General features: G+C 51.9%; 1 protein-coding gene across 7 annotated transcripts in view; it reads left to right on the forward strand.

Moving 5' to 3' along the window:
• The first annotated feature begins 589 nt into the window (after nt 1–589).
• IGSF5 (immunoglobulin superfamily member 5) overlaps nt 590–13,473 on the forward strand; it is a 43,941-nt gene continuing 31,057 nt past the window's right edge. Inside the window, exons 1-4 of one of the 7 annotated variants that reach the window (XM_072807030.1) lie at nt 596–1,116; nt 1,758–1,811; nt 4,354–4,432; nt 10,871–11,188. In XM_072807030.1, the coding sequence (XP_072663131.1) occupies nt 4,375–4,432; nt 10,871–11,188 (376 nt within the window). In that variant the 5' untranslated portion in view covers nt 596–1,116; nt 1,758–1,811; nt 4,354–4,374. Of the gene's footprint in view, nt 1,117–1,757; nt 1,812–3,014; nt 3,139–4,353; nt 4,433–10,870; nt 11,189–13,473 lie in introns of all 7 variants that reach the window. The other 6 variants (XM_072807031.1, XM_072807032.1, XM_072807033.1 and 3 more) reach the window with 6 other exon arrangements.

Genomic DNA, 13,473 nt, shown 5'->3' on the forward strand with positions numbered 1-13,473 from the left:
TGAGAAGACTTAAAAAAAAAGATCTGTTAAATGTCAAATATAATTTTCAGCGTAAAATAATCTTTCTGCCAAACTGGCATCTTTTGGGGTGGTATATTCTGATCCCATTCAACTGGAGAGAAACGTTTCCCCCTATTTATTTGTTTCGGGGTCTTACGCTAAGTACAGGATCCACACCCTCGGGTGGTGTCTGTTCTGTTCTTGACCCCGAGTCCCCTGACAAGCTGAGAACGCAGTGCGGGGAGAGAATCCAGATGCTCCGAGAGAACCCCACGAGAGCACACAGTTCCGCGCCGGGCTGCGCGGTCCCATTCTGGGCGGTGGTCTTTTCCAGAAACTGCCACAGCGCTCCGAGAGGCCAAGGTCCTCTGTTCACGGGAGCGGCCGGGTGTGGGCGTGGGAGGCCGAGGAAACCTCTCGGAGGTCATCCTACAAACGCTCCCCCGGGGAGGTGAGGCCGCATTCCAGAGGGCTTCATCATCAGGGCTTCTGGCCTTTCAGGGAAGCACCTGCGCTTGGGGATGTGCAGGTGCCTGGCCCGAGAAGGAACCGGCTGGGCCGGACCCAGGCCTGCGCTGACGCCAGAGGGCGGCGAGGCTGTCCAGGCCCATGTCTGCAGCTGGGAAGCCCCCACCCCCACCCCTGGCCCGGCCAGACGACCACTGGCCAGGCCAGCAGGGCCCAGGCGGGGCTTGGCTCTGTGGGACCGGGAGAGAGGCCCAGAGGAGGAGCCGGGTGGAGGCTGGGGGAAGCGGTGGTGGCCCGGTGGCCCGGTGGCCCTGCCATCCTCAGCCCCACCGCCCTGCCCCGGCTGCTGTTTGGGGCTGGCTAATGATTAGCAGGAAAAAACCATCACTCCGGGGCGCGCACACCTTCCGGGAGCCAGGGGCCGGTGCAGGCAGAGGCCACCCCTGTGTTGATGGCCCGGCCTGTGACGTGCCACAGCCATTTCGCGAGGAACTTCCTGTTGACTGGTGACGTGGGTCGGGATTCTTGGGCGGCCACACAGGTTTGTGTCTGCGTCTGCGTGGGGCGAGGCGGAGGACGGTGGGCCAGATGCCTCTGGGATCAGAGGACCTTCTCTGAAGCCCCAGGGCGGGGGCTGTCGTGCTGCAGGTGAGCCTGCTCGGGCCTCGGCCGGGCGTCTGTCCAGCGGGCTTGTCCCCAGGCACCTGTCTCGGGCGAGGGGCGGGCCGCCTGGCCGCAGGCCTCGAGCTGCTCTCCCAGGAGAAGCGGCTCGGGATCAGACACATACTCTTTGTTTCCCAACTCCCACAAAGTTAAACATTAAAAAAGGAGGCTGCTCTGGGAGTTGAGGAACTCAAGATGGTTTTAAGAGAGCCCCCTTTCACGGGGCGCTGCGCTCCGGGGTGCGGGGGAACCCGAGACCCCGCTGGAGTTTGGGAGGTCAGGGTTGCAGGGCTGGAAAATCACCGTGGCCCCGTTGCTCATTCCGTGCACCTGCCAACGCCGTGTGTCCTCCCCCGTGGGAAGGAGAGCTGCTCCGAAGCCTCCGGAAGCCCTCCGAGGGCCCTGAGTCGGGCAGGCAGGGCAGCCCTTCCGGAGGTCGGGGTGCAGGGGCGGGTGTGTCCGAGGGGAGCTGTGCTGGTGCCCATTTATATCTGCGCATAGACGTGTGCAGGCAGCCCCTGGCATGGGTTTGGCTGCAGCTAATTCTCACCCACCCTGACACGCACTCGTCCTTCCTTTTGGGATTCGGCTTCGTGGCGCGGCCTGTAACAACGGGACGTTTGCAGGCGCCTTTGGATCTTAGGATATCACGCTATTTCCAGGAACCCAGAAATGTGCGTGTGAGTAATTAAGGGAGATGATCACATCAGCCATCTCCTTCCTGAGATCCCTCCTCCTGTTTAACCCTTGTAAGGAATTGGTTGGTGGTTAAATCCCATCTATTTAATACAATTTAATAAGGTGTCAGGTTTTAAGACTTTGCAGTTTTTCTACTAGAAGCAGGCACTTCCAGTCTCCAAGAACAAAATGAATGAGAAGTCAGTTCCATCTCAGGGATGACCTCAGACCACTCTCTAGGGGTACTAACTTGCAAATTACCTGCCACAGGTCCTCATTTGATTAAAACAAAGGGTCTGATTTCAGTGAGAACCTGGAATCGGCTTTCTGACAGCTCTTTCCTTCGTGCACCCTTCACACCCGGCCCGGCACACCTGTGCGTTCGCAGCAATCCTGGCACGGGGCTCCTGCAGCTCTCGGGGTGCTCCTACCCCGTCTGCCCTGTGGGTTCCGCTGGGCTCTTTGGAAACCGAGTCCCTTCTTCTACGGAGAATAAGCCCGACGGCGGCACAACCGAGCCCGTCGTAAATGCAGCACTCTGGCCCCTGTCCCAGGCCTGACTCAGCTCCGTTATCAGGATTCCCCAGGGGACCTCAAGCTGCCCCGGCAGTTTCAATAGCGCTGGCTGCGCAATTGTCATTTATTGCTTTGGGGAGAAGGTGCAAGCTTCGGCTTCTCCTCCAGCCGCGCCCGGGGAGCAGCACGCTGGGGGCCCGGTGCAGGGCCTGGTCGGCCGAGCTGCTGAGTCGTGCTCGTCGAACCCTGAAATCAGTAAATGATTCATTCGGTGCTTCCTGGCTCGGGGTCTGGAACGGGGCTGGGAAGGAAGGCTGAGATTTCAGTTTGGTTCGTGTGCGGCTGCTGAGGCCCGTTTGTGGGGGTCTCTGGCCTGTTTTAGATTCCTGCAGGGCTGACCCCCCCACCCCCCCACTGAAGACCCCCGCGCCGGGCAGGGGGCTGCAGCACACATATTGTGAACCTTACCTTATGCACATGAGTGGCTACAGTTTTGCACACATGCTGCTTTTTGCTTTCCCGGCACATCAGAGAAACAAAGGGGTGGGAAGCCCGTGTTCCTCCTCACGAGCTCTGAACACCCAGTATCTCACCTGAATGGGAAACGGGTTACAGGCCCGAGCATTTTCCCGATGCTTCACACCGTCACTCAGTTTTATTCAGCCACCGGGATGCTGTGTGCTCCGCAGACCAGACCGAGGCGTGGCGGTTATTTATCGGTGCCCTGCTTCACGTCTTGTGTTTCTGCGTGTGTGTTGCCGTGGGGTCCGCCTCTTTCGGCCTGAACGAGAAGAAAGGAGAATGAAGCTCCGCGTAGGTGCCAGCTCGTTACAAAATCCCAGGGTGGGGGTGGGGGGCGGTCTCTGGTGGAACCGCTGCCCCACATCTTGGAGGGTCCGGGTGGCTCCCTCTCCACCTGCTGATGGGGCTGGGACATCTGTGCGGATGCCAAAGCCACAGAAAACCATCCCCTGGTTAGGGCGCCGTGTTCCACACGGCGGTGGTGAAGCACATGTGAAAGAAAAAGAGCCTTTTTCTGAGGCTAAAGGGCTGTCATTTTTGTGGCCAGTTCCCAGCATGGCCAGTGGGTGACTTTCCGCGACGGCATCGCATAGGTTGGGCGCGGGGAGAAGGAGAAAATAAAAAGACAACATGCGGGGCTGGAAGGTGAGCAAGAGGCTTATCCAAGAACAAGGGATTGGCAGGAAGGGCCAAGACGTGTACAGGACAGGACCCCTGCCAGGGGGCCAGCAAGGCTTTACTGCATCTACCCTGACCTCCCCTAGCTCTGACCTGTGCTGCTCTCCCTCGCCCTGCCCTAGCTGCAGAGCCCTCTCAATCGCATTAGCACGGTCCCACCCCAGGGCCTTTGCACCTGCTGCTCCTCTGCAGATACCTATGTGGCTGCCCACCTCCCTCCCCCACTGTTCACAGAGCACCTTCTCGGGAGCCTCTCTCTGACTTCCCTAGAGGTAGTCATAGCCAGCCCACTCCACACGCACAACCACTTGCACACGCGCTCCTGTTCTATGTTCCTCTGTATGTTTGGCAACTTCTAATAAGCTTATGTTCTAGTTCTTCATTTTATCGCCCGTTTTCCCTTTTGTTCATGTGAACCTGTTGCGGGCAGGATTTATTTTTTTCCTCTGATGAAAACATCACGTTTGAAAGGGTGGGCAGTAGGCCCCTGCCCCTATGGCGCAGGGAGGGCTTCCGTGGAAACGTTGTGCCATCTGCAGTCCATGATTTACATATGGACTTGGGAGTAAGATCATTTAATACGGCGATTCTCGATCTTGAGCACGTGCCAGAAGTGGCTCCTTATTTTATTGCTTAGACAGATTTCTGGGCTCATCCCTGGATTTTCTGATCCAGTGTTTGGGGGAGGGAGCCTGGTGCTGCTGACCCACACTGAGTGGCTCTGACTAATCCATCCACAGGCACCCACAGGCTGGTAGGGGCCCCGCGTCCTCTGAACGGCGAATGCTCATCATGATGGGCTGTTACCTGCCTGCTTTATTTTCCCAGGACTGAAGGAAACGTGTGGAGATGGACAGTAGCTGGAAAGGCATCCCGGCCGTGCTGGTCGTCCTGGCTGGGCTGGCAGGTAGGGCTCCCACGAGCTTGGTGGAACGAGCCTGGGCATCTGCTTGAAGTGGGCGGAAGGGAGCCCAGCGAGGTGGCCTGGACATGTGGCTGCCAGAAGCTTCTTCCTCGGGCCCTGCTCACAGCGGAGTCTCCTCTATGGGGCCCATTTCCTGCTCTGCTGAGTGGTGGGGGTGGCCCTGCCTGTGCCCTTCATGTGCCTGCAGCCCACCACTCCTGTTCCTTGGTTTGTCCCTGTTGTGGGCATTTGCCCCCCCGCCCCCCGCCCCCGTCTTTCCCTATTACTCATGGCTCTTGTTGAAATGTCCCATCATCTGCCCAGTTTTCTCTTCTTCTGTTTATATCCGGCCTTCAAGGACGGTCTGATCCTGGCATCACTGCCTCCCTGAAGCCCTCCTGACCTGGTAGTTTTCAGGGTCATAATCCCAGCTCCCATTTATTGACAGGGACAGGTCCACTGCCTGTGAGGCCTGCCATTCCTCCCATCAGCTTCTCCTTGACCCTCATCTCCCCCCAGGGAGCCAGTCGGAAAGGACTCCAGGGTGTCCAAGGCCAGGGTCTCCGGATCAGACTCTGCTTTACAGGAGATGGAGCGAGCAGATGGCGGGGTCCTTGGGGCGGCCAGAGTTGGCTTCCCCAGATTACGTCTTGTCTAGATTTCTTTGCTTCAGGTGTATTTATCTTGTTTTCCCAACTAGGCTTTATTTTTTTTTTAATTTTTCATTTTTTAAAGATTTTATTTATTCATGAGAGACAGAGAGAGAGAGAGAGACAGAGAGAGAGGCACAAACACAGGCAGAGGGAGAAGCAGGTTCCACACAGGGAGCCCGACGTGGGACTCGATCCCGGGTCTCCAGGATCACCCCCTGGGCTGAAGGTGGTGCTAAACCGCTGAGCCACCGGGGCTGCCCCCAACTAGGCTTTAAACCCTAGAGGGTACCTGTCCTGTATTCCTCATGCAGCAATTTTAAGGCACTGCACTGAAGCATAACAAACATATAGAGAAGTGCACAAGTCATAGAGGTCGAGCTTGATGAATTTTCACAGATGGAACACCTTCTTGTATCAACAGTGAGACCAAACACCTTCCGCAAATGCCCCCTTTTGGTCACCCTGATATCCTCTCCCCCAATATTCAATATTTATTGAGAAACTAAAAAGGCAAAAAAAAAAAATAGGATAGGGACTATCAGAGTGTGTTATGGGCTGTAAGGACTGTTCTGTAAGTTTTGGTTGGGGTACACGTGGCCACAGTAAGCCCAGGGGCCCAGGCTGTGGTGTGAACATGTATTTTGGGGGCAAAGATGTTCGGAAAGGCCGGCTTACGGCACGTGCAGTGAGAGGTGTTTAGTAGGTTGCTGCATAAACGTTTGTGTGCAGAGTGGACAGCGAAACACCGTCCCTGCTCGTGGAGCGTAAGGACTTGTTGTGGGGCCAGCAGGCCACGCTCAGCACACATTTTAGGGGCAAGGCTCCAACGCGGCTATTTCAGCCACAGTGGCAAAAAGTCTCCTAGCAGCTCAGCAGGAAAGGGATGTGCTATGGAGCCTACCATTTTCCTGAGATGTTTTTCCTGAAGCTCTGTTTTGAATGAAGGGATGGTTGAATGAAGGATGGTTGAGGCCCGGGGATGGCTGTTCCAGGAGGGGAGAGGGTTACGGGCTGCTTCCAATACCCCCCCACCCCCTGGGGGCTGGGGTCCATCACAAAAGCCTGGGCCCCTGGATGTTTCATCTTGGAAAGTCTTGGGGCAGGGACTCCTTCATTTGTAGTCTTGGCTTTGAATTAGCTGTGAGCAACCTTCATGCACATCCAAAGGGTCCCTGCCAGCTCTCTCCTCTCCACCTTGTCCCCACGTAATGGTTTATTTAGAATCCGACACCCTTATTTATTTACTCAGTGAATATTTCATGTAGGACCTATTATGTGCTATTTAGTTGCAGGCACTGGGATGTGGTGATGGGCAAAGCCAGGCATAGTCCCTGCTAACAAAGAGCTAAGAGCCTAGCTGGGGAATCAAGTGTTAGTTGAAAAATCAGTATAAAATCACTATTGTGATGATTGCTTCGATGCTTTGAAAGCCTGTTATAGGATAATAGGATAATTCAACCTAAAGTGGAAGTCTGGGGAGGCTTCCTCGGGGAGGAGACAATAAGACTGGGAGCTGAGGAAGGAGACTGGCGTGCCAGGCTGATCACTGCCTGTGCAAAGGCCCTGGGGCCAGAAAGAGTTGATGAGTTGGGTAAATTTAGGAATAGCCTGGTAACTGGAGGGTGGAGTTTGGGGCAAACGGAAGTTGATAGATGCAATACTAAGTAGGGTTCTAAGATGTGATAATGTTAGGGGCTATCTGGTCTTTATCCCAAATGGATGTGTTTAAAATATTTAAACAAAGACTGAGTGTGGGGGTGGGAGGTATCTGCTCACACCGGTTTGCTGAGAAGGTCCCGCTGGGTGGTGGTTGGCGCAGGGGTGATGCTGGGGCCTCCTGCCATCATCAGTGGGACCTGCAGGGGCCTCAGGATCCTTCCCTCCCTTCTCAGTTTGCTTCTGACGGTCCCAACCCCTGACGTGTTCTGATTCCCGTTTTCTTCCTCAGAGCGGCCACACCAAACCATTTCTCTGCTGCCAAACCCCTTGCACTTCCCTTTCTCCCTTCTGCTTTTCATGGTCTGCCTATTTCTTTCCTGTGCTAAGTGAGAGATTGGCGATGGTGAGAGTTGTGCAGGTGCAGCGAGAGTGGCCAGAGGAGAGTGTCTAACCCTCTGCCAAGAGGGACAGCCAGCTGCTACTCCAGGGAGCTGAGAAAGAACCTCGGTAGAGGGGTGACAGGGTCCGCCTTTGGGATCAATTTATGGACGGCTCGCAGGAGGCCCAGGAGCAGGCAGAGGAGCGACTATCTGAGTGATCCCCATTTTGCAGATGAGAGGGTGCAGCGAGTCGAAGAGACACTTTTCGGTCCCAGCTGCAGCCAGTGGTTCATGGAGATGCCTGGTGGGCTGGGATCCTAGGCAGGGGAGGAAGCGAGAGGGTGGCGCGGGACCCTGAGTTGGGTGGTCACCACAGCCGGCCGCCGGGGGACACTGGGAGGGGGACGCTGATCTTTCCCGTGGCTCTGCCCCGATTGGTCTGTTTGCTCTGCAGAGTGAAAGGGGCAGCAGAGGGAAAGGGAGGATTTGTGTTTGATGAAAGGTCTTATTTACCATTTTCTCCTATTTGCTCTGTGCAGGGCAGGGTTGCACACACCACAGCCGATAGGATTGAGGGAGAGGAAGGAGGCCCCGGGACCTCACACTATCAGGATCCAGCTTCTGAGTCATGAGGCAGGGCTGAAGGCCAGTTGACTCATGGTGGGAGCCGAGACCGCAGGTGATGCTGTCAGGGGAGCAGAGGGCTCGGGACGGGGTGCCTCCCGTTTGATGCAGGGGTCAGCTTCAAATGCAAAGAGCTCCCACTTGGCCTCCCGCTGCCTCATCTCCCACCTGTAAGGTAGGGTGTGTGCTCTGCACGTCTTCTTGGTCACACGCGCAGTCTGCTGGCTTGGGGCAAACAGGGCCTGCAGCGAGAGGCTCTCCCCACCTTGCACCAGGGTTTCAGGTGGGTTTGCGTGTCCTGCAGGAGCTGCCTAGATGGGGATCCTGGCGGAGAAGCCTGGGTCTCGGTCATCCCGGCACTGGCCACATCCCCGCTGCTGGGCTCCGTCCACGGGACCCCCACCGAGCTGCACCCCGAGTGGGGGCAGAGCGCTCTCGACACCCTGCCGTGGGGAGAGCCGTCTCTCCTCGGGGTGGAGATTTGGCTATTTCTCTTCTTTTGTCCTTCCTCGTAAGATGCAACTCGGGGCTCGTGGAAAGAGCCAAGTTGGCACAGCGGCTGTGGCTTCCCTGGGGAATCATTTCTGACTTCCCTCCTCAGGCCTCTTTTTTTTTTTCTTTTTCTAAAATCCCAAATCAGAGGGATCCTTGGATCAGAAAAACTGGTCCAGGGATAAGGGAGGATTCCCAGTAGGAGCCTCACTGTCCCTCTTTTCTTGCCATGCCCAGACACAGGAGTAGTCTTAGCTGTTTCTGACTTTTCCCCAGTCCTGCCTCCTTGACCCAGGCCCTGGCTGCCTCTCCCCTGCTCCTGCTGCCTCTGGGGCACTGTCCATGCAGCAGTTCCTCGTCTCCCATCAGCCTGCCTCTGTGGCAGACAGTGCATTCTGGGTACTCAGGTGGCGTGTTAGTGTGTGACCACGGTGTGGTCTTTCCCCAGAAAACTTTAGGGCTGTAATGAGATTCCTTTGGGACCTGTCTTACAAGTTGACCTTATAAGGTTGGAAGGAGAGGGGGCTGCAGTGATTTGGGGGCATCAGTGCATATGGCAGGCTACCTCCTGGTGACCTGCTAGAGTCGTAAGGCTCCAGAAGGTAAGAGGAGCCTGTTGTAGTCTTATCGACATGGGAGGCAGGGCTGAGGAGGAACCACGGATGTGGTCCACCAGGAGGTCTTTTTGCTGTCAACTGAGTGAAATCAGAGGGAAAAGTAGGAAAAAGTGGGAAGGTCTGAGTTTGGGTCCCAGCTCACCACTGTGACCCCAGGTCCTGAGGCTCTTCTGCTTTTCATTTCTTCATTGTTAGACAAGAGGCGGTAAAAAATGAGTGTAAGAGATTTCGAAGACCATCCTTTGCTGTGCAAGTTCTACTTTGGGTCATTATTACAAACGTGGGAAGGTCTTGAAAACTTTGGCCGCCAACTGGCTCCTCTAAGATGACTAGAACATCAGTCCTAGATGGCCAACAGATTTCTTGGGCTCTTCGGGTGTAGAGCATGCTCCACCTCAGGTGATCATGACTGAGTTCGCGGGAGCTGGAGAGGCCCTTGAGGTATATCATGTGGAAGACCAGTCAGAAGGTGTCACTCCAGTTAAAACCAGTGTCAGGGTGCATCTGGTGAGTGGAGGGTTGAAATGTTGTGAGAAGTGTGAAGGAAACAGTTTTACTTAAGTCTGTGGCATTCTTGGCTTGTTTTTATAAATCAACGCATCCCATCTTGCAGGTCAACACAATCCCTTCCTTTTTTTTTAATGATTTATCAATTTACTGTTTTTATTTTTATCTATATATTTTTATAGAAGTTCAATTTGCCAACATACAGTATAACACCCAGTGCTCATCCCATTCTTCTCAAGTGCACATAGAATTTTCTCCAGAATAGACCACATACTGGGTCACAAGTCAGGTCTCAACCGATACCAAAAGATTGGGATTGTCCCCTGCGTATCTTCAGACCACAATGCTTTGAAACTAGAACTCAATCACAAGAAGAAATTTGGAAGAAACTCAAAAACACTGTCTCTTCTTGCACATCACATAGTGGGGAATGTTTACTGCGTGCTTGAGGGTCATGTGAAGGGCTCTCCGTGGATGATCATATCTGGTTTTTGAAACAAATCACGGTGGTACTAGAGTCCCTGCTTTGTAGCTGAGAGGAGTGGGGCATGGAGAAGTTGAGACAATGTGTCCAATGAGCCAGGAGCCTCACCTGAGAGTCCCTGGCCTTAGGCTTGTGAGCCACCTGCCTGTCTGCTGGAGCTTTAAACCCAGCACTAGATGTGGTGAGACTTGCACCAAGCTTCCTTCCAGAAGCATCGCTTGATGGTTCTCATGAAGAGAGTCTGCTCTCCTACCTCCTTCTACCTGTTTTCTCTCTCTTTATATCTCTCCCACTCATGTCCCTTCTTGTCCTTAAGAGGAGAGGCATGGCCTCAATGACAGTACAGTTCTCATGATACTTGGCGGCTGACTTTCCTATCACTCCATGACCGCGTACTCAGAATACAACTGTTGTCTCTCTCCAGCTGGATTCCTTCTCTATCAACCTTGTTTATCCACCAGCCCCAGACATTGTCCTAAGTATCCCATTTGGGGGCTCTAAGGGTGCAGGGGCGTGCGGTGGGCTGTGATTACTGTATGCTGGTGTCCGTCCCCATTCTCTTTGTGAAGAGAAGCTACTTTCCACCTTTGCCTCTGAGCCTTGGGATTTCCATACAGGTGGGAATCAAAGATCCTTCTCATTTTACTGGGAAGATAACTCTCATGTCATAACGAGGGTGAAAAATTGCCTTAAATAACACAGCTGGGTTAGGGAAGTGCTCTCAGGGCCAGGCTGGGATCAAGTATTCAAGGTATCATTCTTCTGGAGATAGAAGAACAGCACTTTTTTTTTCTTTTGGCCCCCAATTTTGCCGGGAGTGCTGAGAACTGTGGAAGGAGGGATTGGACATGAGGGATGGTTGGCTTCCTGTCCACTGGGGAGGCAAGGTGAGGGACTAAGAAGACATAGAGTCTGATCCCTGGCTATCCAGAGGTCACAGCTGGTGAACACAGAAGAGTTAAACTGTGTGGTTGACTCACGTAGGTCCATTCACTTACTGCCTTGAAAAACTGGTTGCCTTCCAGCTTCTGGATCCAGCTATCAAATCATAGAAGGTCCCAAGAATGCAACGGTGCTGGAGGGCTCGGAGGCTCGCTTCAACTGCACCGTCTCACAGGGCTGGAGGCTCATCATGTGGTCGCTGAATGGCACGGTGGTGCTGAGCATCACTCCCACGGAGCCCATCATCACCAACGACCGCTTTACCTCTGCCAGCTATGAAGAGGGCGGCAACTCCATCTCGGAGATGATAATCCATGACGTTCAGCTCGGTGACGCGGGGATTATTAAGTGCAGCCTCCAGAACAGTGACCGGGATGCCTCTGCTTTCCTTTCTGTCCAAGGTGGGTACACAGGTGCCTCTGAGGGGAGCAAGTGGAATCCTCTGGGCAAGACCAGAGCAAAGGAAGGACCCTCAGAGTTCATGTCATGTGTGACGATGGGTCTGCCCTCAACTGGAGCTATTAGAATTATTCCAAACCAACGAATACCTGTTGTTTTGCTATTTGTGATTTCTCACCCCCCCTTCCTCATTGATTCCCTTCCTACTTCCCTTCTTTCTGCTTCTCCTATCTCTCTTCCCCTTTCCCTTTTCTCTTTTTAAAATTTCTTTTAAAAAGATTTTATTTATTTATTTATTTATTCATGAGAGACACACAGAGAGAGAGGCAGAGACACAGGCAGAGGGAGAAGCAGGCTCCATGCAGGGAGCCCGATGTGGGACTCGATCCCGGGTCTCCAGGATCAGGACCTGGACTGAAGGCAGCGCTAAACCGCTGAGCCACCTGGGCTTCCCTCTCACTAAAATTCTTCAAGACAGGTCTTACAACTTTCCCATCTGGTCCATGTCCGTACTGGTAGCTTTTGTGGCATATACTCTACATTCTCCCCTGGCCAGTTGCGGTCACTGCTCTTTGATTTAGGGAGAGTTGCCAATCTTTGCCTTTCCTCTAGTTTTTTTTATACACTTGACCCTGTTTCTTTGCCTTACGTCATGTATGCACTTTGAATCATGCTTTACCCTTTACCTCTTTCCAGCTGAACTCGCTCAATCTTTTTTTTTTCTTTTCTGCCCTTAGCTGTTCTTAGAGTCAAAGATGTGTGTTCACTAAATATACCACCTATTTTAGAGAAAAGAGCAAATGAAATTTGTCATAATGGGTAACTTATTTTTCATTCTTAGAGGTAATTGTGAAGTGCTCCCAAAATGCTATATAGTGAAAAAAAATAAAAGGATGCTTTACAAGAATTCAGAATATCTTTATCAAAGATAAAGATATTTATCTTTATCTTTATCTTTTAATCACTTTGCATTCCTTATATAATTATATGGTATTTATAGATGCATTGGAGCTGATTTCTATGGCAGCATTCCTTACAGCAGACTGCGTCATATTTTTGAAATTTTTTTTTTATCTATTTATTTGCTTGTCTAGGAGAAATTTCCAAACTTTTGATTTGTGTTAATGTTGCATCAAATCTAGCTTGATAACATTTGGTAGACATGCATGTCTACTTACTTCTACTTTTTTTTTCTTCTTCTTTTTTTTTCTTAGCCAAATTGTTGTCATTTTACTCTTACGTGTCTTTAATTTTATGAGGTTTAATGATATTTTCTAAATAGTGATTTTATGAGACTTCCTGGATTATTGGCTTAGTTTGCATGACTAGATTCTTATTTTAATAATTTGTGGTATATGGGAAAGAACACAGGAAAAATAGAGTCAAAGACATGAGTTCTGGTTTTGCTTTTATCGGTTACCAACCTGGTGACCCCCAGATTGTCTCAACGTCTTCATCTCTTAAATGGGGATAAGGGTCCCCTGCCCACCTCACAGGTTTTCTGTGAGGATCAGATGAAACAATAACTGAGGATGGTTTGAAGACTCCAAAGTCCTGTCTGTTTCAATTCATCACACATGCAATTGGGAGCCAGAGTGGTCTAGTGGTTCATGATGCAGGCTTGGGAGCCTGAATGCAAGGTTCAGATTCCGGCTTTATCACTTACTGTGTATGTGACCTTGGCCATGTTATTGAATGACCTCATGCCCTAGTTTCCTCTCAGAGGGTTACTGTGGGATCACATGAGTAGGTTCATGTAAAGCCTTTAAAACAGCACCTGGGTCCTAGCAGTCTCCATACAGCCAATTGCTATTATTTATTGCATTCCTAATAGAAGCACACCTTTGTGTCAAGCATCTGAAAGGGGGACTCAATGATGAATAGAATAAGACAGAGTCCTGTCCTCAAGAGCCTTACATGAAGAGTAGATAATGCATGAATGATGTTCATGCCTTAGAGAGACTGGCAAATACCCTGAGATGGAGACAAGCTCAGGTTTGACTTGGGAAGGGAGAAGGGACAATGAAAAAAGCCTTCATGGACAACTCCATGGTGAGATGCCCTTATGTGCTCTCAAGGTCTGGGAATGATAGGCAAAATGGAGAAGCAAGAAAGGAAGAGGGACCCCTGAATCAAAGAAACAGATTCAAAGGCATGACTTACTGATATGTCTATAACATTTCAAATTCATAAACCCATGTGGTTTTATAGCAGCTTTTCTCAAAGCTATACATTTATAAAATTGTCTGAATATGCCTAAAAATGCTTTTTAATATGTTGATAATTA

Source organism: Canis lupus, chromosome 30, assembly GCF_048164855.1.
Source record: "Canis lupus baileyi chromosome 30, mCanLup2.hap1, whole genome shotgun sequence".
Classification (NCBI taxonomy): domain Eukaryota; kingdom Metazoa; phylum Chordata; class Mammalia; order Carnivora; family Canidae; genus Canis; species Canis lupus.